Source organism: Pithys albifrons, chromosome Z, assembly GCF_047495875.1.
Source record: "Pithys albifrons albifrons isolate INPA30051 chromosome Z, PitAlb_v1, whole genome shotgun sequence".
Taxonomy (NCBI): domain Eukaryota; kingdom Metazoa; phylum Chordata; class Aves; order Passeriformes; family Thamnophilidae; genus Pithys; species Pithys albifrons.
In genome coordinates, this window is record NC_092497.1 from 15609467 (window position 1) to 15634827 (window position 25361).

At 43.8% G+C, this 25361-nt stretch overlaps 2 protein-coding genes across 4 annotated transcripts; one reads left to right on the plus strand and one right to left on the minus strand.

The window, feature by feature from the left end:
- The first annotated feature begins 246 nt into the window (after positions 1-246).
- NIM1K (NIM1 serine/threonine protein kinase) lies at positions 247-12072 on the plus strand. 2 transcript variants are annotated; one of them, XM_071581400.1, is made up of 5 exons: positions 247-526; positions 674-1056; positions 1617-1855; positions 7564-7832; positions 9730-12072. In XM_071581400.1, exons 2-5 carry the CDS (start codon positions 986-988, stop codon positions 10477-10479), a joined length of 1329 nt encoding a protein of 442 aa, XP_071437501.1. In that variant the 5' UTR covers positions 247-526; positions 674-985; the 3' UTR covers positions 10480-12072. The 2 variants fall into 2 exon arrangements, with proteins under 2 accessions (XP_071437501.1, XP_071437500.1); XM_071581399.1 differs by lacking the exons at positions 247-526; positions 674-1056 and having other exon boundaries at positions 1083-1855.
- Positions 12073-12088: 16 nt separating this feature from the next.
- Positions 12089-22873, minus strand: HMGCS1 (3-hydroxy-3-methylglutaryl-CoA synthase 1). Of its 2 annotated transcripts, none has more exons than XM_071581398.1 (10): positions 22763-22873; positions 18326-18783; positions 17824-17949; positions 17176-17340; positions 16308-16476; positions 16020-16190; positions 15140-15246; positions 14681-14806; positions 14247-14410; positions 12089-13871 (listed from the first exon to the last, which is right to left on the minus strand). In XM_071581398.1, the coding sequence occupies exons 2-10, from the start codon at positions 18771-18773 to the stop codon at positions 13779-13781; spliced, it is 1569 nt and encodes a 522-aa protein (XP_071437499.1). In that variant the 5' UTR covers positions 18774-18783; positions 22763-22873; the 3' UTR covers positions 12089-13778. The 2 variants fall into 2 exon arrangements, with proteins under 2 accessions (XP_071437499.1, XP_071437498.1); XM_071581397.1 differs by lacking the exon at positions 22763-22873 and adding an exon at positions 19760-20049.
- Positions 22874-25361: the final 2488 nt, after the last annotated feature.

Below are 25361 nucleotides of genomic sequence, written 5' to 3' on the forward strand. Positions count from 1 at the left end.
CAAAAAGAGTAACAAGAGTTCAAAGGCATCATGGAAAATGTACATTCTCCCTCTGTTCCAGTTATAAACTGTTAAGTTTGCAGCACATACAGTGAGAAGCATTCCTGGTTCAGAGAAATGACAGAGTGTGCGACAGACACCTTAGTGTGGTGCCTTTGACCTCTCTTTGTCTCGCTCACACAGGAAATCAGGGTGGGGGGAGGTTAGAGGACAGCTCCACCTGGCTCTGCTAGTGTGGCACCTTAGCTGACTGTCTGCCTAAGTCCCAGGCATTGAGTTACTGCTCTAATTCACTCCCTCTCAGTCTGGTGAATCTGTCCTGGCAGTCAGGTGTCTCCTGTGTTCCAGTCGGGTGTGCTGCAGGCTGAGAGCAGGGGAGGTGATCACTACACTGTCTCAGAGCTTTCATGCCCAGCTCACCACCCTCAGGCGTATGGCTGCATGATTAGCAGTTGCTGATCAACTCCTGTTTTCCAAGGTTAAAGAAGAAAGGTAAAGAAGAAAACAGTGGTGTGCTGCTTTAAAGGTAAGTGGTTGTTTGTGTATTTAGGTTAAGGACTTCCACTCGCTGCCAGAGTTAAACTGGTGAAATGGTATGTGGGGTGCTGTCATTTAGTGAAGTGAATGGCTGTTACGTAAAGGTTTTAATTACTTTCTTCATCTGTCTGCTTAGGAGCACCATACATCTGGCAAAATTTTGAGAAGGCTCAAGGCGTTAAAGAAAGCTCATCTAAATAAAGGAGGGTTAACTTGACATTGCAGTTACTTAATCCTGTATTGTCCTGCCATGTGACTGCAGGGATACTGAGGTGCAGCATTTCTTCTGCCTAGTGCACAGATTTTGCCTTTCATGTCATCTTCCAGAATTAGTTGCTTCGTTAAACCCACCATGGGAAGGAAACAGAGGGGCAACAAACTTTGTACAGCAAGACTTGAATACACAGTGACATTTCCAAGGCATGGTGACAAGCTCACAGGCTGAAGAATGAATCAAAGGCAAACCCTACAGTCAGTTCTTGGACTGGTACCAGAATCAAGGAGAACTGCGCTCTTAAGGTCAGCTATTCAAAATTAACTGGAAATATCTGGATTTATTCAGAGCAGTTAATCAGCTTTCTGTTTGAACTTTATCTGTCAAGTTAGTTTTAAAAGCCTCAAGCTCAAGCCTAAAAATCTGTGTCAAATACTTCGCATGTGTCAAATGTACTGTATAGACAGTGAGCACCTTGCCGATTTCTTGCACAAAGTTTACAGTTTTAATTGCAAAGCCTCTTTTACCTTTTGGCTGAAGATCCCAACACACTAAATCTGTTAGTGAGAAATGGATGTGTACAGCTTCCAGTTTTGTCTCCGACTTTGAACAGGACGTGCAATATGTAGATATGGCAGATACGTTTTTGAAGTCATTTCCAAACTAATCCTTGGATTTTCTGTAAACTGCTTTTTTTTTGCTACATTGGTCACAGTGTCCGTTATGTGCACGATTGCATATTCACCCAAAATTACTTCATTTAAACTTGTTATCGGGGCATCTTGTTAAATGGGGAAGTGACTACCCTATAGACTATGACAACAGGATATGTGAATGAAGGAGGTCATGGAAAACGCTGTTCCAGGTGGCATCATGAGGACAGCGCAGAAGATGATGGGCATCCAGAGTGCTACAGAGAAGATGAAGAGGGCAGGCAGCACAGGCTGACCCCATTTGAGAAACTAATGCAGGACATGACTCATAATGAAAAAGTGGTGAAAGAATTAACCCTGGGAAAGAGAATTGCATTCTATCGAGTCAGAGGAGAAATAGGAAGTGGGAATTTCTCACAAGTGAGACTTGGAATTCATTCTCTAACTAAAGGTAGGCATGCTGAGTGGGCCTTCTATGGGAAGAAATGCTGTCTGAACCTTAAATACACATATAGTTTGCATGTGTGTTAATATTAAAACATTTAACATATAACATTTATTTAAACATTTAATGTTTAAATAAACATTCAACATTTAATTAACATCAAAAGGCTTATTGTTGCTGAGTGAATCTGTAGGGAGTGTCACAGATAAATGCTTAGGGTTGGATTAGGCTTTAAAGAAACAAGAAACATTTTCTCTAGATGCCAGCTATTACAAGAAAAGTTCATCACTGCATTTTATGGTGTTAACACATCTCATCCCATGGCTCAAACACTCCTCACTTTAAAGCACGGTGTTGTGCCTCCCCTCCAACAGCCTGTCCTGTCCATCTGTTCCCTTCCCTCCCCCCAGCTCATGAGTTGCAGGGCTGCCCGTGGTGAATGCCCAGGACAGCCTGGCTAGGCATGCTCCTGCCTGCAGCCAGAGGTAGCAAGGCTTCCTCTGTCCCATAGCAAATGTTACTAGTATGGACCAAGATTTTATTTGGTCGCAGTAATTTTGGTGATAAATATTATGCCTGCTTTACTGACTCATTTGCAGACCACTGGGATAAGCCTATAGGTGTGGGCTGAGCAGGTACAGGGGAATGAGCTCTGGTACCAACAAAAAGGTGTTTGTGTTGAATTGTCAAATATTTTTCTTGGTTTAAGTATAACAAAGTACTGTATCTCCTACAAAGGACTAGAAGAGCTAGATAACTGCAGTGGGCACTTCAGTCACAGGTTTAACTAAGAACTTGTCATCAACTGTCCTGTTTCTTCTTCTGCCTCTGTCTGACAATAATAGAAATTGTTCTTGTTTTCCATCAGGGGGACTGGTTTTCTCTGCAACTTTGTACACTATTATCTTGGTGTTTTTCTCATAGTCTTTCAAGCTGATTGACTCTTCTTCCCTCTTGTAGGTGAGAGAACTGGATATGACTCAAAATCAAATTATCTCCTGTTATTTTCTCTAACTGCCTCTTTCAGCCCAGATTTCAGAGGGGTGAAAGCTGATGTACAGCAGTTGTTGCAATGGGAATCTAAGTGGGGGATTGATGGTTAATTTTTCACTTTTAAGCCGGCCTCTGCCCAAGGGTTACTGTAACTGGATGTGGATTTTTTGGTTTTTCTTGCTTAAGAAAAGCAACTCTGTTTCTGCTTGGCCCACGGTTAAGTTTTTTCTTCATCTGTAATTTTTGTTTTTTTCCAGAGGCAACTGTCCTGTACTTATTGTAGGAGGAAAGGCTGCTCCTGATTTAGGAGCAGCAGGAATGCTAATGAAAGACAGAAATTTGATATGGATGAATCCCTTTACTTGCTGAATTTACTTAACAGGTTGCTTTAGCATTTGAATAGAATTGATTGAAACATTTTGAACGTGGTGAATATAGTAAGCTTGGACAAACATGGTGAATATAGTAAGCCTGGACAAACTACCAAAACCAAAACTACTTTTTCATTTTCTTGAATTTTTTTTTTTTTCCACTGGAAATATCTCCAATTACTTTTCTTTTGCTTGTTTGTAGCTTTTTGGGTTAAAATGTTCACTGAGCAAGGAGTTGATTTCTTGATACTAAGTTTGCAACTGTCATGAAAAAGGAAGAATGAAAGATAAGTATTTTCTGACTCATCTCTGCCTGTGAGCTTATCTGTGCTCATATACAGTACGTGGACATGAAAACAGGGATGTGCATACAGGCATGAACTATGCCCACTCACCACCACCCCCCACAAAGAGGATGCTGGTTTTTTGCAGTAGATGCATATCATTGTGTTGGTGATGATGTTCCTGCATATTGTTAATAAGGATAAGTTTTTTTTCCTGATTATATAAATACAAAGGCTTCATTATTCATGCTGTTTGGGTCTCTGTGGTGGTGAGGAGGGTGTATTTGTCAGGGCTGTTCATGTCCTCAGTTACTGCCATAGTGTTAAATATGGTCTCTCTCCTTACATGTCACCCTATGTCAAAAAAAGAAACAGTTTTGTTTTTTACTAAGATGAGCCTCTGTAACAACTATGTGTGTGCTTTTCTGTGTGGTCTGTTACAGCAGGATACATTACTTCTAGAGACAGAGGGAAAACTTCAGGAGCATACTGGATGATGTACCCTGTTTCTCTCACAAGGGCTTGTCTTGGTTGTTTGGAGAATACAGAAAAATCTTTGGTGCTGTGATCTGGATGCCAGGACCTAAGGCTTGGACAGGTGTACTCTTCACTGGGTAAAAAAATGGCTGGATGGCCAGGCCCATGCAGTGGTGCTGACTGGTGTTATATCCAGCTTGGGGCCAGTCACTAGTGGGTTTCCCCAGGGCTCAGTATTGGGACCAGTCCTGATTAATATCTTAAATCAATGGTCTGGACAAAGGGGATTGAGAACACCCTCAGTCTGTTTGTAGCTGACACCAAGCTGGGTGAGAATCTGACCTGCTGGAGGGCAGGAAGACTCTGTAGAGGAATCTGAACAGGCTGAGTTGATGAGTTGAAGCCAATGGTCTGAGATTCAACAAGGCCAAGTGCTGGGTCCTGCCCTTGAATCACAAGTCCAGGCAGCATTCTGGGCTTGGGGAGGCGTGACTGGAATGTGGGTCAGCCGAAAAGGACCTTGGGGTGCTGTTTGACAGTGGCTGAACATGAGCCAGCATGTGCCCAGATGGGCAAGAAGGCCAGTGGCATCCTGGCCTATACCAGCAATTTTGTGCCCAGCAGAACCAGAGCAGTGATTGTCCCTCTGTACTGGTCACTGGTGAGGCCACACCCCAAGTCTTGAGTCCAATTCTGGGTCCCTCACTACAAGAAAGACATTGAGGTGCTGGAGAGTGTCCAGAGAAGGTCATAGAGCTGGTGACAGGTCTAGAGGCACAAGTCTGATGATGAGCAGCTGAGGGAGCTGCTGGTGTTTAGCCTGGAGAAAAGGAGGTTCAGGGGACACCTTATTGATCTCCACAACTACCTGACAGGAGAGTGTAGCCACACGGGGGTTGGCCTCTTCTCCTAGGTAACAAGCAGTAAGACAAGAGGAAATGCCCTGAAGTTGTGCCAGGAAAGATTTAGATTGGACATTAGGAAAACTTTTTTCACTGAAAGGGTGCTCAAGCATTGGAACGTGCTCCCCAGTGAAGTAGTGGAGTCACCATTCCTAGAGGTATTTAAAAGATGGGTGGATGTGGCACCTGGGGACATGGTTTAGTGGTGGACTCGATAGTACTAGGTTAACGGTTGGACTTGATCTTAGAGATCTTTCCGATTTTATGATTTTATGTGTATTGTGTTATTTGGAAGCATTGTCCACTACATTAACCTGAATTTTGGTAGAGATTTTCTCTAGAAATCTGTGAAGCTTCTTGCTAAGGACTGTTACATTCCTAAGCTCTGTGTAACTTTCCAGTTGACAAAAGAAGTGTGAGAGCACAGCCAAATAGATGCAATTAAGAGCATCCAAAATTTACAGCTAGTACAAGCCAGTGTAATGTGAAACACGATTTGCAAAAGCAGGAATTTCCAGATATCTAGGGTTTTGGTTGTTTGTTTTTTTAAGCAATTTTTGTTTTGTTTGTTTGTATTTTCATTGTTTTTCTTTGCCATCACAGCAAATACCACTTCTTCCTGGAATTATTTCTCAACCTCTTCCTAATTTCTCTTACTTTCAGCTAACACTTTTCAAACCTCAGCATACACTGTGTTTAGTCAATCAAAACATCTTTTGACCAGTCTTCTGGTAAATAAGCTGCTAAAAATGCCCTTCTGTTCAGTACTGCTGCCAAACAAGGGTAATAGAGGATTTGCCAACCAAGCATTTTTTGGAAGCAGAGAAGACAAGTTTACAAAAGAAAAGGAACGTGTTTCTTACACTCTGGGTGGGCTGGATTTCTTTGTATGTCATGCATTTGTAACTGCAATGATGTAGGTTTAAAGGAGCTTGGTCCTGATTGACACTGGTATTTGAACAGGATCAGGCCCTTCAGTTCTAAAGCTTTTTTTTCTCCCCTCTTTCTTGCAGGAGAACTGATGAGGAGGTATAGTAGTTATCAGCAAAAGGAAAGGAAAGAAATTTAACCTAGATTATTTTTTAAAGCCCAAATGACTCAAACTTTTATATATCAAGATGTAACAATGAAATTACACAGTTAAGATTGTAAGAATTGTTCTGCCTGTAGTATCCAAGCACTTAGTTGTGCAAATGTAACCTACTGCAAGCTGACACCCTTTCCTCTTGGTTTAAGAGATCTATATGCTAGGAACATGACAAGGATTTTAGTCTTCCACTGCTAGGTCAGCAGTCAGAGCACTGCCAGGATGAGTGTCAGCAGCTGCAGTTCCTCCTGATTCATCCCTGAGGAGCAGGTACCCACTTACCCAAGGGGCTCTCTAGAAAGCATGGAACAGATCAGAGAGAAGCAGTGGAGGGAAAACTGTTCTGTACACAGCACAGACTACTTCTGAAAACAGGCACATCAAGGCATAATTCAGCACCTTCCCCAAGAATCACATTTGCTTCAAGTATCTGCTGCATTTCAGTAGGGAGATCAATTGATGCATGTATGGTATTAAACATTGTAAATAAACCAAACATGGAGATTTCTTGATCTGTACAAATATATGTATAAGTAGCCTTAACACTTCCATTAGATATGTTGAAATACCAAACTTGAGTTAAAAACTTTATAACATTAAGTAAACATATCTTGAATGTTTTTGTATCAGAACACATGTACAAATATAAGACCTTTCTAACTTTTCCCTTATAGGAACAAGTGAACAATACTTTTTTTTTCTAATTTACTCCCATGTGCTAGAAACCAGAGTGAAGTTTTTTTCTGAAAGATTTGTTAAAAGTGATTAATTGTTAAGAAATCTAGGATTGCTTGACTAAGATATTTATTCCCAGGAATAAATAGGTGTTTTTATTGCTGTGATCCAGTTTAATTTTGCTGTCCTTACAAGTTATACAGAGCCACTGTAAACCAGTTTTAACCAGACTAAACTCTCAAATACCAGATGCATTCACAATAGCAAAGACAAAAGCCATAACCTACAAACTAATACAGAAACATAAGGGCAATTGTGATTTGATTAACCTCTTCGTCCTGCTCTCAGCTACCCTGATGGTGTGGTGCAGCTGCAGATGTATATCTGTGTTTTGTGGCCCTTGGCTTCACTGTAGATATGCTACAGAAAACATCTAGGACTTAACAGCAGCTTTGTATTAGCAGAACAGCACATATCAGCTAGATTTGCTGTCTTAGAGGTTTGCTGCAATTTATTCTGCTTCATTCTTTTCTTTCTCAGAATAAAATCTGTGTGTGATGTGGATTCATGGCCTACTGTGACATACAGACATTAAAATGTGCTTCTCCTGTATTCTCTACAGTACCAAGATCTATTTGTACATGAATGCATTGGAAACTGGTGTAGCATTCCTGACAAAGCTCTACAACACTGATTTTGGTAACTGAGAATTTTGGGGGGGCTGGGGAGAAGAAACTGGGGAAGAGTTCTGTAAATTGCACCAAGTTCAAAAACTCTCCATTATAAACTTGCAGGGCTATAGCCAGAACCTCTAAATTCCCCTCAGGTTTGTCTGTCTGGTTAGAAACAAACAGGCATTGTTTTAAAAACTATTACTATTTGTACCTATTGCACTAACAACACGGAAAAATGTCTTTCTTTTCAGAGAAAGTTGCAATTAAGATTTTGGACAAGACAAAGCTAGACCGGAAGACTCAGCGTTTGCTGTCTCGTGAGATATCCAGCATGGAAAAGCTGCACCATCCAAATATCATCAGGCTGTATGAAGTGGTGGAGACACTCTCAAAACTGCACCTGGTGATGGAGTATGCAGGAGGTGGGGAGCTCTTCACTAAAATCAGTACAGAAGGAAAGCTGCTAGAAACTGAATGTAAAATAATCTTCTCCCAGATTGTGTCTGCTGTGAAGCACATGGTGAGTTGCTCTTACACAGGCATGTTGCCCCTCACTACTCTTGGCAGATTGTGGGTGTATCTTTTGGTTTTCATCTAGTAGGTTTACTGTTACCCAAAATTTCAGGCCCACGTTCTGGAAATGCAAAGCAGATGGCAGAGAGATACGTTAAAGGTATTGGAGAGCTTTCACATCCACCCCGAATTACTGCCTGTTAACTGCTTGTGGGAGGAGACTGAACTGGGAACACCTGGTGGGTGGAATCAACGCTTTTGCAACAGTGTTCTGTCTGCTTTAAGATGCTGTGGGCACCAGTCAATAAAGCTTCACTTCTTCCCTCTACCTATTTCAAAACATGGGATCAGGCACTTTTCCACTAGAACAAAGTGTTCCAGAGAGGCTTGTTAGGTGTTGCAAACATCCAGCTTGCTTATTAATGAATGTGGGAGTCTGTCACTCAAAGACAGGCCATTCCTGATCCTCACTTTGGCCGAGTCCCCCTTGCTTAGTCTTCAGTACTTGCACTTCAGATGATGCCATTTGTGTAGAGCCCAAAGCACCTTGTAAATGCAAACGAGCAATTAACTACAATACCACGTCCTCTGAACCTTGCATAGTTAACTACAGCTACTTCAACAACCGCATGAAAACACGGAGGACTTTCTTCGAGGTAGCAAAGTATAAGCAGTATTCATTAAAGTTGGCTCAGGGTGCCCTCCGGTGGCTCATGTTCTCCTGCCGTCTAAGAGCCTCTGGACAAGTTAGAAGCAATCGTGTTCCCAGGTCACACACTGATCGTGGCTTACATAAACAGTGTATTTTTTATGTATCGTGACAAAGTGATCATATGTCCTGTAAATGATGGATGAGCTTCAACACCTTTTCCACAGAACAGGTATCCTGGACAGGAACTTAGTTTACATTTCAAAATTACACCACACCTATTTCTGAATTAAACTCAGATTAATGAGCTAGGTAACTTCTTCATTTGTACAGACTTCCACACAGCATTTTACCTTTGCTAAGCCATCACATCCAGACTATACAAATCCGATTTCACTGCTGCCAGTCCACAAGGACAGAGGAATGCCTGCCTGTTATTGATGACAGTTGAAACAGGATGTTGAAAGGTTTCCTTATTGCCTGCAGATACTACACCTTGTTACTCCCAAAGGGTAGGGCAGAGTGTGCTCAAACACATCTAATCCTTCTAGTCAGTTCAGAGATGAAGCTAAATCCCTCACCTAATCAAGACAGGTATTGTTTGTGACTAAGCAGAACAAATTCAGTTTGAATCCTTAGCTACTACTACCATTTCCAAGGGGGAAAGGTAGAAGTTACAGCTTTCTAAAACTAGAAGACACCACTAAACTTGGTGTCCTGCAACATGAAAAACAATGAAGCACAATCTGTGGTCTTCTTCTGCCACCACCAGTTCCTCAAAGGACATTAGATCACACAACAAAATTGCAGGAACTTTCTGACTTTCTCTGTAATTATGTTCACTTGATGAACTAAATGTTTAAGTCCACAAGCTGTTACATGTAGTAACTGAAAAGCAAATGTGTTGTGAACCCTGAAAAAATACACATTTTGCCCATGAAGGTATCTAGTCTTGTAGGATTAACCATACTGCCCTCATAAATTTGCTTCATGAAAGTAGTTGGTATTAGTTAATCAGTTGAGACTGCTGCTCTTAAAAAAAATCCCAACATCCTTCTTCTCCCTCTACTCATTTGTTTTTGTATCATTAGAGAATTAAGTTTTATTCGTTTAGTACTTTTCCAGTTTTGTTGAAATAATAGTTTCTGACTTTGCCCAAGATAACTCCTCTTGTGGGGTAATTAATAGATTAGGGGTAGCCATTGAGAACTTTCCTGTGAACAAACCAATACCAACTTCTCCTTTTGTTCTACAGCATGACAACAATATCATTCACCGGGACCTGAAAGCAGAAAACGTCTTCTACACCAGTAACACCTGTGTTAAGGTGGGAGACTTTGGATTCAGCACAATAAGTAAAAGAGATGAAACTTTAAAAACTTTCTGTGGCTCTCCTCCTTATGCTGCTCCAGAGCTCTTCCGAGATGAAAACTATATAGGCATCTATGTAGACATCTGGGCTCTGGGGATCCTCCTGTACTTCATGATGACAGGTATCATGCCGTTTCGGGCAGATACAGTAGGCAAACTGAAAAAGTGCATTCTTGAAGGGACATACACTTTGCCTCCCTGCCTCTCAGAAAATTGCCAGAAACTGATAAAAGGTGTCCTTCAGCCAGTACCAACCAAGCGATACTCTGTCAAACTGATCATGAACAGTGAGTGGATGCAAGGAATACAGTTCCCCAAACCTTTACAGACATTTAAACTGGATCCAAAGTATTTGTCAGACATCAGCACACTCAAAGAAGAAGAAATTGAAGTGAAAAATATTCTGGAGGATCTGGGAATCACAGAACAGCACATTCAAAATAACCGGGGAAGAGATGCACGCAGCTCAATAACGGGGGTCTACAGGATTGTGTTGCATAGAGTACAGAAAAAAAGGGCACTTGAATCTGTTCCTATCATGTCCCATCCAGACCCCACAGAGCAAGACTTGAGGAAAGGAATCCATTCTTACAGTGGGATTAAGCACACATCCAAGCTGTGTTCTATTTTATAAAATTGCACTGCAGGCTATTAGCACATTTGATGAAGGGGATTATTCACTTTTGAAAGGGGATTATTGACTTTTCCTAAGTTCTGGTGTTACACTTTTTTGTAATTTTTGAATAAACCAAAAATGCCTCATCTTCTTTTGCATTTCTCAAGTCACAGTGAAGCATTCAGACACAGAGCTGTCATGCATTTGTTTGACCCTTGCTCCAGAGACATGGCATAGCTGGTGCAAGAACCCCAGTAATGGAAAGGATCATGAGTAGTAGGGGTGATCTTACTACTGCATTTAACCCACTTGGGAGATTCTTGGTACAGGCATGTAACAGCTACCCTCTGAAAGGCTGTATCTCAGCTTGATGCAACTTTACTACTGCAAACCAGGACAGTTTTTGCAGAGAACTAAATTTAAGCAGAAACCAGACCATAACCTAAAAAATTGCAAGATCTTCTTTGGAACTTTCTCATCAAGATAATTTTAAAAGAGCACTTTATTTTCAGTAAAGAAACAGCAATGCTACTTCCTGTTGACTGCAGTTCTCAATTTGTCACGATTCTGAAAGACAAATTAGGATACAGTGCTTGAACCCTGCACATGTGGTTGCCATTTCCAGTGCCTGACTGGTTGGACTGCCCATTGACTAACCTTCTGACACCTTCCACTACTTGCATGATTCTGCCAGTCTAGAACTGCTTGGACTCCAGTTGCACTCCAATAAAAAACGTTTAAGTGTACTCCAAACCTCATGTATCTTTAAATTCTTGCTTTAGCACTTGTTATCAGTAGCTGAATGCAACCAGTCGCAAAATCCACTTGTTATCTGCTGGGCATTACGGGCTTGTACTCACTCCTGCCCTCCTGCTTTGGCAGACAAAGCTGGAACAAAGCTATTTTGACACTCGACCACTGCAAGTTAAAGTTGGATAGTCTGACAACTCCATCTGTTCTGAGAGATCACCAAGAGGTACTCGAGTTTTCAGCTTTAATCACCAATTTTATGCTTTCATCTTCAAAAGCATCAGCTCCAATGCAAAGGACAAGTGTGGGAGCTGTTCTTCCCTGACGCCTAAACTAGGGTTAGATAGCTGCTGATAAAAGGTTTACACAGGTACATCTGGTGCTTTGAAATGTAAGGGCAGGATGCCTTATCAGTTGACTTTAGAAGGAGTAATTCACATAAAGAAGCACAAGAATGACTCTGAAAAGCCACCCACGGGAAACTGGATGCAGTGAGGCTCAGATATGCACAAATAAAGAACCAAGCTTCCTTTACAGATTTTCTGAGGGGGATAAAACAATACCATCTTTCATTGGACAGTAATAAAGATTAGTTCTATTTCATAAGGTGGGGATTAATTCCTCCAGTATAAACAGTTGCCATATGAAAGCATTGTAAGTTATCTTGAAATATGGCCCTGACATACTGGTTTTACAACAGCCTAAGCAACCATTTCTTTCCACTTTTCTAAGAGAATAACACTAAGGAGAAAGATCCAGAATGTCCACAGAACCTGTGAACCATCTTTGGGTTTTAATGAAGCTGGTGTCCCCTTTCTTTCCTGGTAAGGAAAAAAAAAGAGCCCTGAAAACCCAACAAGTCAGCACTACTCCAACATGTTTCAAATATCTCAAACTTTATTTTAATAAAGGATCAGCCTCACAGACCTGTGAGGTCTGTGCCAGTAGCTCACTTCTTGGCTTGTCCACTGCCAGCAATGGACTTTGTTCCATGACAGTTTGCTTTCCAGGTGCCAAGACAAGTTTCACAAGGGCAATCTAAACCAAAATACTTGCAAACACTATCATCATGCATCATTGCTCCATCATTTTTAGCAGAACAAACAGATTAGTATTCATAAATTTATAATAAACAACTATTTTACCAAGGCTTGACTGTACAAATACAGCAAGTTATCAGATCCTACTGAGTGACAGGTAATACAAACATTTCATTACACACACGAAAAAATTGTAATTAGCAGAGAAATAATTTTTTGCTACTTTATATTAGATAATGTGGCTTTGTAGAATTAGGAAAGAAATAAACTCAACAAAACTTAAATCTGTACATTAGCTCAATTTGATAGATAGATATATATATTACAGGCTTAAAAGGCTCATGTCATAGTTCATTTCCAATCTGGGCTTGAAAAATCTACCCGAATGGATTCCCCATTACCACTGTGTATCCACCACTTGCAAAATTCATAGCTTGGGAAAAAGAAAACAAAGGAAAAGAAATAAAAGACTCTACCTCCTACAGTATTACCAGTAGTGATAAGGACTTCAAGATACAAAGCCGAATTCAGAGTTAAAAATAGTCTTTTGGAAATGTATTACATAAAGACTAGTGAGGGGCCAGAGGTCTGGATAAACTGATGATCATTCTCTTCCTTTATCTGTCAATTGAAACAGCTTCATAATATCTAGAAGTTTTACTTGAAAATTCTGCTGCCTTGGGTACTTCTACTAAATGATCTAGAAGGGTACCAAATCAGTGATCCCATTTCTTTAGAAATAAAATTTACTACTTCCCTTCTTTTTCCTCTTTCCTCCCAGGCTGCTGTGACTTACAATGCAGGTATAGAACACATAATATGGATATTAGGAGAAATTACATAGTAACTAACACAGTGGATCACAGAGTTTCTTCTAAGAAAAACCACTTGTCAGCCTAGCCATTCTTGATCAAGTCATTTTGACAGGGAAGAGAGATTCAATTTCAACAACAGATGTTACTTGGTTCTATACCTTTCCCAAAGCCATGGGGTAGTGGGAGGCAGACTGGGAGAAGAAAGGGAAGGTGATAAAGTGAAAGAGAATTGCAGTATTCAGAAGATTGACTGCTTATTGTCAAGGCACTGAGAACCCTAACATTAAAAAAGTTTGGACTAATTTTGCACACACTTGAGTACTAGCAGAAGTTAACAGTGTAGGTTTCAAGTCATCTCACATGGAAAGAGCAGGCAGAAGATTCCTTTTTTAAAATTTTCTTTCTATGTACAAAGACCTTGTAATAGACTACGGCTACTTCTCAGCAATTAAAAAAATTCAGATGTTAAGGAATCCACAGAGCACCTGGCTATCCCCCTATCTCCAATATACTCCTGATTTTAGTGTTCTGAAAATACTTTAAGATCAGCACACTGTATTATGATGAGTTTTTTCAGGGAGCTTGAACATTTTTTTCATGCTCCAAAAAAGTACTACTGTACCCTGAAACTTCGGCGCTACTGCAATCCTTTTTCTCTCTCTCTCACCCTACCCCTCACACCTTGTTTCTTTCCCCACCTCACAGAGGTATCTTAATGCTCCCCATTGGAAATGGCAACAGTAACGCCTTCAGTTTCTGTTGTTGCAGGGATTCTTGGCACTTTCTTAGCTGGGCTTGGGATGTGCTAAGAAGAAGGGAAAAAAGACATTAAATACAGTTTTCCAGTTCACAGACATTCATACTTCATGGCTAGTCCAACTCTCAAACAACATTCATGCTACACTGGACGGCTTGGCCTTAAGTCAATCAGATCGGTCATGCTTCATGCAAACAGATTTTGTGAAGAGCCAGTTCTTGTTTCATTCTTGTGCAGTTTCGTTCTCTTTATGACGAAATGTGCTCAAACCTTTTACTTCTGGCTTGTATGTTAGGCATGTTAACAAAGTATTTAATATAACTCGTTAAACCACTTCCTCTTAACATACATGCACATGCTAAGACAGACATGTAAATGGTGCCTCCATTTACATCAAACTTTGAAAGAGTGCTGAGTGTTCACCTCATGAACAACGCCTGGGTGCCCAACTCCAACTCTGGCCTCCAGAGGTCCATCCCCCATGAGTGGGCGCCGCGCGTAAGTTCTCCGGTGTTTTTCATCCACACGCACAAGGTACCATGTTCCTTCAAAGAGATCCTCTACAGAACACTGTGGAATATAGTTGGCTGCAAAAAAAAGGAACAACACACTGTTAGTTGTTTCCCAGTGAGTTTTACCTAACAGAGGCCTTTGCAATTTGGATGCACTCAGACAGAAAAAAAACAACTCTGCATTTTTATTTCAGCTGCACTTGGCCAATGGAGACAAACTCCTCAGAAGCAGAAAGGGTTGGACACTTCCTTTGCTCTGCATCCCAATAATCTCAAGTCAGCTGAAATAAGCAATGCACATTTTGCTGTAGGCTTAACAATCATTTATATTTATGAAGTTCATACCCAAATGATGGGTTTCCTGTCTGATCTTCATGTTTTCAGCAAAAACATCAGGTGCAATACATTTTCTTGAGTCAAGTCTTGTTTTGAGATCAGAAAGGCTGGCAGTTATTTTGTCCAGTGCAGAACCTGCAACACAGAACCACAGTGTAAGGCAACACCAGTGCTGAGAATTGCACAGTAGCATGTTAACATTTCAAGCCAACTCAAAGTACTTTGTGTTCCAGAATCGTAAGTGTTGAGTCATTTGAAAGTATTCCCAATTACCCAATCAAAACATTTATAGAGTTTGAAGAACATGCTATGTTCAAGCAGATACATTCCCTGGAGCTGGAACATCCTCAGCTTGGCACTGCTGTCATTAGGCAGTGCTCTGCAGGTTTAATTGTGCTGGTGGGTTGTGAAACAAGGCATTGGGAGTAGGCTGTGCAAGCAAGGTGGTTAATTTCTCATGTCACTCACCAGGAGTGGCATCCTGTGTGACCCTGATCGAATACAAGGTAGCAGCAAAACCAGAGCCATAGGAGAACACGCTGATTCTCTGTCCTGCGAGCTGCTCTGGGGAGTACCTGCAAATCAAACAACGGCTTTTTTAAGTAACAATTAAGCCAAAGTGCCAGTTTTAAATAATTAGAAACTGCACCAAGCTTAGGAAAAGCAGCCAGCAAATCATATTGTCTACAATACACATTTAGCTATGTGCATGAATGCTGACTTTTAAAAACACAAATTCAAATACTGTTGTCATGTGATGATTCCAAAGCCACCTAAGCAAAACAGCTGAGAAATGCCCAGAACATGATTATCTACAAGGCAGCCAATTTTCATTCTTAGGTGACCTAAAGCCTAAAATGAACAAACATCTTGGAAGGCAATGTCAGAATAAAGAAAGAGGGATGTAGGAGCAGTGGTTTAATTTAAACTTAAAAGGACTTTGTAAAACGCTGTCACTGCAAAGAAAAAATAAAAAAAAGTAGATACTAATTTGATTTTGTTTTGCTTATTCTAGTGAGACAGGTTACAATCTGATTTTCCTTTCCACTGCAGGAGTTTGTCTAGGGGAAGTCAGAAGGTTGGGGCTGGAAGTGATGTCACCTTACAAGTAAGATCCTACTTGGGAAGGCAGCTGTTTCACATCAGCTTCTGACAGATTTTTTCAGTCTGTTTGTCACTTGAACTGAATGTGTGTGCAGAAGAGTTTTTTTATTCTTTCTGCTTAAGGCAATCTTGTAGGAAAAAGTTTGCTAGATGACAGTGCTTTTACAAAAGTTTTTCTAAACAAAAAACCTTTTATGACCTTATTCATGAGCAGCTATTGCTTTTTTTCCAATTTTATGCTTACTGGGCTAGAAGAGAAGCAAGGCAACCGTAGACCGAAGGGGTATACATATTTCCATTCTGATTGGACACAAGTAACGAAGCTTTGGTCTTCTGATTGAAGAGCTCTGCACTAGCCTTCATAAAAGCTTTTTCCACATCTCGGTCAAAATATGTATCTTCAAGTTTTATATCCCTATTGAGAAAAAAAAAAGTCCAGAAACAGTTATTTAAATAGCAGAAAGTAAAAACACACTATGAATGTGTCACACAAGAAGATTATGTGAATAAGGAAGACAGCAGTTGTTCTCACCTGAAAGCTTCCAGACCACTGAAAACACCATTTGCTGTTTCTGGGTTTTGGTCACTGAGAAAGTCATTCAGCAAGAGTCTAGCCACAGATTTCTGTACCAGTTTGCAGTAGGGAGAATGAAAGATCATGAATCCAAAGTCATTCAAGGTGAAACGTCTGTCTGTCCCCTCTGGAAGTGGTAGAAGTGTTGGGTTACAACCTATGTTTAGTACTCACTTCAACTATGAAAATAAAGCAGGGAGCTGGCATGATACCAGTCACCATAACATGTCAGCACACAAGAGACATCAGTAACCCTAACTACTGCTGTCAAGTACATTTAGAACACTGCCACTATTTCTATTTAACTATTAAATATTAAAATTTACTTAACATTAATAAATGCTATATTTTTATTAATTTTCTATCTTTTGTACCAGCTAACAACGTTTATTCTTACTCTACTATAAAAGCTATAACAGAATCTCTGTACTTCTACCCAGCATTCTAAGATAATAATCTACATCATTTAACTCTCTTCACACCTATGCCCTTTAACATGAGTGAAGTAATTACTAAACATATTTGATTAAAAAAAAAAATCAGAGGTGGGTAATAACACGCCTTTGAGCAAGGTATACATTACACCAACAAATGCCTGTAGATACTGCTGCTTATAGACTGTCAGGAATTTATCCATGCCTGAACAGAAATAAACAATTTCTTACAGAAGAGAGCAAATATTTAAATTGCCTCAGAACACACAAACACGAAGAGACCCATATATCAGTCTTTGGATCGGAATCTAAACTTGAAAATACATTGCCTGTATGGTTACAGATTCCAGCATTTTCCAGATACTGCAGTATCATCAGGAGAGACTACCTACCCTTTTGCCACTGAGCATGGATTTTGTTGCGATAGACAGAATAGCAGCGATCCAATGCACTGAGGTAGCACTGTATAGAGAGTTTGCCATCCACCACAGGATATTCAGAGACCATGTCTGGTTTGTAGAAGTCGTAGGCATGCTGCATGTGGGTTCCACGCAACCCTGGTGGGCAGAAATTCACATAAGTTGAAAATTAGTTTATTCAGCTGCTTAGAGTCAATCAGAACACCACTTAGCACATGTAGTGAAATGAGCAGTTTTGGCCTGAGTCTACCAAGTTTACTTCAGGCCCTTTAAGGTAAGGTTTCATGCAGTTCTCTTACTTGTTAAGTACAGTACAACTCACCATGAAAAACAAACAACAAAAAAAATTAATCATAACGTTCTGGAAGCAGAATGTTGTGTTATTCAACTCTAGTCCACTCTGCCAATTTTATTAGAGAATTCCCAAGGAGATACAGATAGAAGTGTCTCTAGTTGTTCATTGCTCCATTCTACAACAGGTAGCTGAGAGCAGGAGGAGACATAGAACAATTGCTGACATTAGCAAGAGTTAATCCAGCACTCCAGCAAGGCACAAAAACCAGGAACAGGCCTCAGAACAAATTGTTATCTGTGTAAACAGTGTCCTCCCACAGGACTGACCTCTCTCAAAGATCAAGGGTGCATTTGGACCGACCAGCATGGCGACAGCGCCGGCCCCACCAGTCGGCCTGGCATTTCCAGAGGCATACACAGCAATGTCTCCAGCCACCACAAGTGCGTAGCGTCCTGGGAAAACACAAAGGACAAACTGTGAAAAGTAGCCAAGAGCCTGGTATGGTTTAACATCCATCAGCAACTTTCAGACTTTGGTTACTCAGGACATGACTCAAAGATTAAAGGGCTCTTCAATCCTGACTTTCCCCTGCATTTCAATTTTCTAGCAATTGACAAGATTTACATGAGATCAGCGATTAGTAGCGATGTCATTGTTCTTCACACTGTAACTGAACTAGTGGCAAATGCCCAGAGCATTTAAGAAAAAGATTTTAGAAGATAAAAAGATTACCCTCTGGGTTTTATATGGTTAAACATGAACACTGTCACTGTAGGGCAGACTGATGCAAGAATGACATAACTTTTCAAGAAAAGACCCTGAACTTACCATCCCAAGAACTGGACTCAATCCAATTAATAGCATTAAAAAGAGCAGCAGTGCCTCCATAGCATGCATTGGTGGTGTCGATTCCTTCCACATCTGTATTACCAGATTCCTCAAAAAGCTGCATCAGGACAGTCTTCACAGATTTGGATTTATCAATTATGGTCTCTGTTCCAACTTCTAATCTCCCAATACAATCATAGGAAAGGTTGTTCCTCTCCATGAGCTTCTGGACCACAGTCAAGCAGAGAGAATTGATATCCTCCCGGTCGGAGCAGAACCCCATCCTTGCCTGGCCTAGCCCAATGGTGTACTTCCCAGCATCCACACCATCGTACTTCTCCAGCTCTGTCTGGTCAACGTACTGAGAGGGAAAATAAATTTCCAGTGCCACAATTCCCACATCTTTGGGCCAACAGGATTCAGCATTCACTGGAAGAGACCCAGGCATGGTGGTAGATCTTTAAAGAAAAAAAAAAAAGAGAAAACCACAAACCCAGGTGATTTAGTCACATCATTTTGAGGAAGCTACTTTCAGTTTCTGCAGTTTTACAGAAAGGCTGTATTTCATATATTCTACAAGGTCATATGCAAAACGCATGCTTTTGTCTCTGGTGAAACTTTGGTCCAGGCATACTGTAAACATCATTAGGAGTTTTGCAACATTTTCTACTAAGAAGTACTTTGAAGTGGAAATACAGATTTCAGCCCCGAGACAAACAGATGTAGGTAAAGCCGAAGTTATCTTACTGAAGCAAAACACACACTTAAAAAGTGTGAAGTATTTGAGAAATTAATGTTATTTTATTTTTGCTTATATGCAAAATCCCAAGTTTGGATATAACCACCAGGTTAGAAACACTGCATTTTTTTTTAATGTTGCTAGTCGAGAATTTAAACGGAAAATTTATCTTTACCCGGAAATCACTACCTTAAAACAGGCTACAGCTTTTCAAAATTGTTTTTAGTCTTAAACGATGTGACACAGGTTGCTGTGTTTTGTCTATACTCGCAACAAAGCAGAATTCAGTGTAGATTTTTTTGGTTTGTTTGGATGTCTGGGTTGTTGGGGTTTTTTGGCATAGCAGTGGGGGTTTGTATTTTGGATGGGCTTTTTCTCTTTGATTGCTTCAAGCATACTCTGTTTTAGCATTCTGGGACACTGGCACTCCCAACACCAAGCCTGGAGGAATATTTCACAGGCTGGGATGAACACAGAGTGTTCTTCCTGAGACCGAGTTTCCTTGTTTTAATCCCATGACTTCCCCGTCACCGCACCCGCGGATATATTACCCTGCAGGACACACGCCACGCCACCGCTTCGGCCCCACCTCTATGACCGACAGGCACCGTCCTCCTGCACCTCCCTCGCCTGACATCCTTACAGGGCACTTGGCCCTTTCCTGCCCAGCTCCAGGCACCGCCGTACTGACTTACCCGGCTTCTTCCATAAAACCTGGACGAACTGTATCAGGGAATAAAGAACAGCCCTACAGCAAATATTGCCTTAAGCAGAACAACCAACTTCGCCGGGTTTGTGTCCCCTACTGCGGCCCTGCCCGCCTCTAGGTTATCCATAGCCCGGCCTGGGGGCGCGGGAAGGGGCCTGGCGGGCTCACACCGCGTCCCACCCGGCGCGGGGCCCGGCGCATTCCCGGGCTCCCGCCGATCCCGGCCCTCACAAGCCGCGGGATCCCATCGCCGCCCCGGCGGGATGCGCATGCGCGCCAAGGGCAGCGCGCGTGCGCCGGCAGCGCCCCGGGGAAGGAAGGGCTGGGAAACGCCGGGACAGCGCGGTTGGATTCACCGCCTTGCACTAGGCAAACACACCCCTAATAATACAAGAAATTCACCATCACCCAAAATTCCCGTTTGGGGAAATTTCCTGTGTTTTTGTTTTGTTTTCTTTTGGACAATGCCTGGCCACACCCTACCCTATCCTGGTGGCACCTCACTAACATTGGCATGGTGGAGTGGTGCTGTATTATCTCCATATCTTTCTTTAGACTATTCGGATTGCAAAGAAAACCCCCAAAACCAAAGCCATAATTATTGCTGCCTCCAGGAAGCAATGGTCGGGATTATGGATTCGTGTGGCACAGCAGCAGGTTGATGCGGTTGGAAGTGGAGCAGAGTTGAAGCCACAGCCAGGGCAGGGAGCGTAGTGGTCCCCAGAGCCCCCGGGAGCTGCGGGACAAGGCACATCCCCTGCCAGCAGCACCAGGAGTCAGTCACACATGTGGCCTGGGTCCTAAAGTTGGCTCCAAGAGCCCTGTTTTACCCCAAATCTGCACAGGCAGTTCCAAACCCCTGGGGCCAAGGGCAGGGACACCCTTCACTAAACCCAGTTGCTCAGTGTGCCATTCAGCCTGGTCCTGAACACTTCCAGAGATGGCACATCCACAGCTTCTCTGGGTAACCTATTCCAGTGCTTTGCCACACTTGCAGTAAAGAATTTCTTCCTAATATCCAATCTAAACCTACTCTCTTTCAGTTGGAAACCATTCCATGTCATCCTGTCAACTACGTGTCGATGTAAGAAGACCCTCTCTTTTTTCCTAATAAGCTGCCTTTAACTATTGAAAGCTGCAATGAGGTCTCCCCAGAGCCTTCGACTTGACCTGCAATTGCCAGAGAGGAACAGCAGCTTTTAACTAGGCAGTTAATTATTAGTAAAATCAGTATGTCAAGAGGAATGATACTGTTGGTGAGAGCTAAAGAAAAACAGTGTGCTCTCTGCTTGCTCCTTACAGAACTCTGAGATCTGGAACTGGCATTTAACTGGGATTCCTCGCTGCAGTTCTCTCGTCAGAAACTTTCAACTAAAGGGAAGGTCTTTCTATCATATTCCCATGGCTCACCAAACACTGGGTTCCCTGGATAGATCCTAACAGCATAGCAGGCTGGGCTATTGGGCTGTTCTGTTCTGTGATGAGAAGTGCTGTTCTATGCTCTGACCACTGAAAGAAATGGAACATATGACATCTTAAGTCAGGCAGTCATTACAGAAAACCCCCAAAGTGTTTACTTGGTGTAAAACAAACAGCCCTTTGTCCCCCTGATCAAACAGCAACAACATTCCCACTATTCAGTTTTTACTGAAAAGGAGAACTTTCTCAGAAGCATATTTCTTTTAAAAGACCAACAACGCCAAATGCTTTGATATAAATGAGAAACCTACTTTCTTCTGTGACTCTTTAGGATTCTACTGGGAATGGGCAAGCAGTATAAGACAAGCCCTACTTTCTGCTGGTGTCACCAGAAACATGTTCTCCCATAACAACTGGTGACGTTCATTGTCTTTCTTAAGAATTCAGCTTATTATGTCAGTAATTTGACTCAGTTATTTCCTGCCTAAGTTTTTAATCCCAACAGAACACTCTACTCAAAGTAAGAAAATAAGTCCCAGCTTTGCTTGCTAGAAGCGCTGCCCATGTGCCCGTGGGGGGGACCATGGGATGGACCGCGCCGGTGGCAGCCCCGGCGGTGACATCACCGCCTTGTCCCCGCAGGTGTCACTCGCACGCAGGACACCCGTCCTGTCACCAGAGGCCGCTCCTTCTCCCGGACCACGCTGACATCCCCGCGGGATACTCGCCCACCTCCGCGCGCGGGGTACGGGCAACCTGCGCAGAGCCCCTGGCGGCGGGGCCGGACCCTCGGACCAGCCGTGCGGCCCCACCCGCGGGGACGGCGGTACAGCAACAAGAGAGGGGCGCCGGGCTGCCCACACCCTTGCGGCAAACGCCGTCAGGGAAGAGGGCGGCGGCATCCCTTGGAGCAGCTTCGGCTGCCTCTGCCCGGCGCGGGCAGGGAGACACTCTCGCCCCGCCTTCCGCGGCACGGGAGGGCGACCATATCGCGATACTGGGAGGCGATTAAGGGAGATACCGAGGGCTTCTCTGTGGCCCCCGAGGCGGGGACAGAGCTCCGCATCAACCGCTCACCGCAGCTCACCCAGCCGGGGGCTTCCCTCGGGATAGGGCGGGAAGCAGCGGCCGGGATGGGATCCCTGTCCCAGGACGCGGCTCCTTCAGGATGCGCCTGGTTGCCCGGACAGGAGACGCCGCCCGCCCCTCCACGGACCGGGGATGCTCCGAGATGCTCCGGACAGCAGCCGGCGCGGGGTGACGCGTGACAGCGATGTCAGGAGACCATGACACGCCTTTTGGGGGGTGTTTTTTGTTGGCCTGTTTCTTCTTTCTTCCTACGGGATTTTTCTCCCCCCTCCCCCTTTTTTTTTTCTTTCTGTTATTCCGGTCGCTCCCCGACAAGCCGCACTGCCACTCCAAACACATCCCAAAAACGCGGTTCCCAGCTGTGCCGGCCTGTCCCCCAGCCCCGCGTCCGTCTCCCCCTTCCCGCACCCCACGCGTGCTGCCCCACGCGGCTTGGCAGACCCTCGCCCCCGAGGGCATCCACGTCCCGAGCGACGCTCACCTGTCGGAGGCGATGGCTCTCGGCGATGGCTCTCGGCGATGGCTCCTGGCGATGGCTCCTGCTCTGGCTCCCGCTGCGGCTCTAGAGCACTCCGGGCAGCACCGGCCCCCGACGGCCGAGCGGCCCCTTTAAGCAGCCGCCCCGCGCGCCGCCCTGAGCGGCAGCGCCTTCAGCCAATCACAGCCGCGGTCGCCCTGAGTCCCGCCCCCCGCCCTGCGCGCGCCGGGCGGAGCGGGCGGGGGGAATGGCGTGAGAAAGTGACGCAGCGTGGGCAGAGGCCGCCCCTCCAATTGGGATGGGGCAGGGGCGGCGGACACCCAATGGGAGCCGAGCGCCGCTCGGAGACAGCCAATGGGAGCGCGCGGCCGACCGCGGGTGAGGGTAGGAAGGGCGCAGGCCGGGCGCGCGGCGGTTGCCCGGCAACAGGAGCGTCCGCGTGTGCGGCCGGGGCATCTCGGGGCATCCCCTACCCGGCGTGTCCCGGACCCGCCGTGTCCCGGACTTAGGAGCATGCCGCACGCTGAGCGTCCCGGACCCGCCGTGTCCCGGACCCAGCCCATCCCGAACCCGGAGCATCCTGAACCCAGCGTGCCCCTGCCCCGGGACTCGGACGGGGCGCTGCCATCAGAATTGCCTCACGGAGGATGTGATGGATGTCCAGCCCTGCCCTGCCCTGGAACTTCTCGTCATAGTGTCGTCTCAGCTCGTTAAATCCATGGTGTGCCAAGGTGCACATCACGGGTTTGCTGCTGTCTGACAAATTGGCAATTAGCTAATGTGTGTGTTCCACATGCCAGCCCTGCTCGCCTCCAGGCCCTGCCATGATTTATATCCACCTAACCCTCTGCTTCGCAGCCTACAGAGCATCCCCAGAAAGCTGGAAGCACAAACCTCTGTCGCAGGAGGAAAGCTGCTTGACAGAAGTCAAACACAAATGTTACAGTGTAGATAACTGGGTTGTAAACACTGCTCAAGCCAGGGAAAGGTGCTTCCCTAGCAGCTGTTGGGTTCTGTGACTTCTGAGTGCTGCCGCCAGCAGAAGTCACCACCTCATTCACTTCAGGGTGTTAAACCAGCACCTTAGGGGTAGGTAAAAATACTGCAAAAGAAAGAGAAAATCTGTTCATTGAAAGTGCCAACTCCTGTTCTGTTTCTTGAATCTGTTTTGTACTTGTTCTGCAGTTGTCATGCAAGATCATCACAGATTTGTCGCATAACTCTCTGTAGTGCAAGGATTGAGAAATACTACTGAGAAATTGAGAAAAGTTTTGTTTGCACTTGTTACACTGCAGTCTTCTGATAAGCTTGTGCCAGCCTGTGTACAAGCCAGTTCCATTTGTCGTTCTGAAAAAACATGCTGACAAAATGCAAACTGGGTAGGTGATGGCATAATTACATCGTGCACACACACTGTTACCTCCTGTGCCTACAGGCCAAAGTGACTTTTTAGAAAAGTTCATCATCTGCTCTGGGAATCTAAAACTCCAATTCCTTCTTCTTTTCCATTCCTAACACAAAAAACCCAAAACTCAAACAAAACCAAAACCAAAAAAACAGAATGAAATCTGTGTCCTTGTTCTAGATATCAAAATGTGTTCCTAATACCATTATGTGCTTTGGTGACAGTGTTGCTTGACATGGGGGTTCTTGGACTGTCCTGGATTTAGGGAATGTGTGCTCAGGGGCAGATGAAGGAATCCATTTCACTGAATTTGTGGGAGCTCATCTAAGGGTGCTGTGAGTGCCCCTTGGAGCTTTCCAGCCCCTTCTCTGCTCTCTGAGGGCACAGCTGCCCTGCTCTGCTCCAATGTGCTCATGTAGCCTGGGATGTGGCTGCACTGTAGAGAGCAGTGACAGGGAGGTGTGACGAGCCTCCTTGGCAGCCTCTCCCCCTTCACTTGTAGCCATCTTCAAGCTTGGGCCCTTACAAAAGTGCCTGTACCTGGTTACAACCCTTGCTGATCCTGACCCACTGACTTGACTTCCCAGCTTTACCTCCTACCTACTCATCTCCACAGACTTGTCCAGAAACCTGGACTCTTGTCTGACCCTGTTTTGCCGTCACTGGCCCTGCTCTATGTGTTTGTTTGGGCACTGGGGCAGCATGCCCTTGGCAAGGTCACTGCCCTGCCTGCTGCCTTGGCGTGTCCAGCTCTGGACTCACCTGCACTTGCTGCTCTCTGACACTGTCAGTCTGCTCACCTGTGAGCCTGCACTTATGTGGTGAGGGTTTTTCCGAAAAATATCATATATAGTTTCAGAATGGTGGAGTCTGAATTGGGTTTTGTAATTGGTTTTCTTGCTGTGTGGTCAACATTAATTGCAGATGTAAAAATCAATATTCTTTATTACATCATCACAGAACTGATTAAAAAAAAGCTGCCAAAATTATTAAGATTAACATGGGGAGATGATCCATATTATTGCTTTCTTTTCTATGGTCTAGACATCTCTGTCAGATATATAGAGAATTAGCTGGTCTCTCTGCTGCTAAAACCAATGTATTTGCCTCCTCAGGATATTTATGGATCCAGATGCTAAATTAAATTTATATGAAGTTCAGATGTCCTCCTCTTAGATGGAGGCAAGTTGGATGACT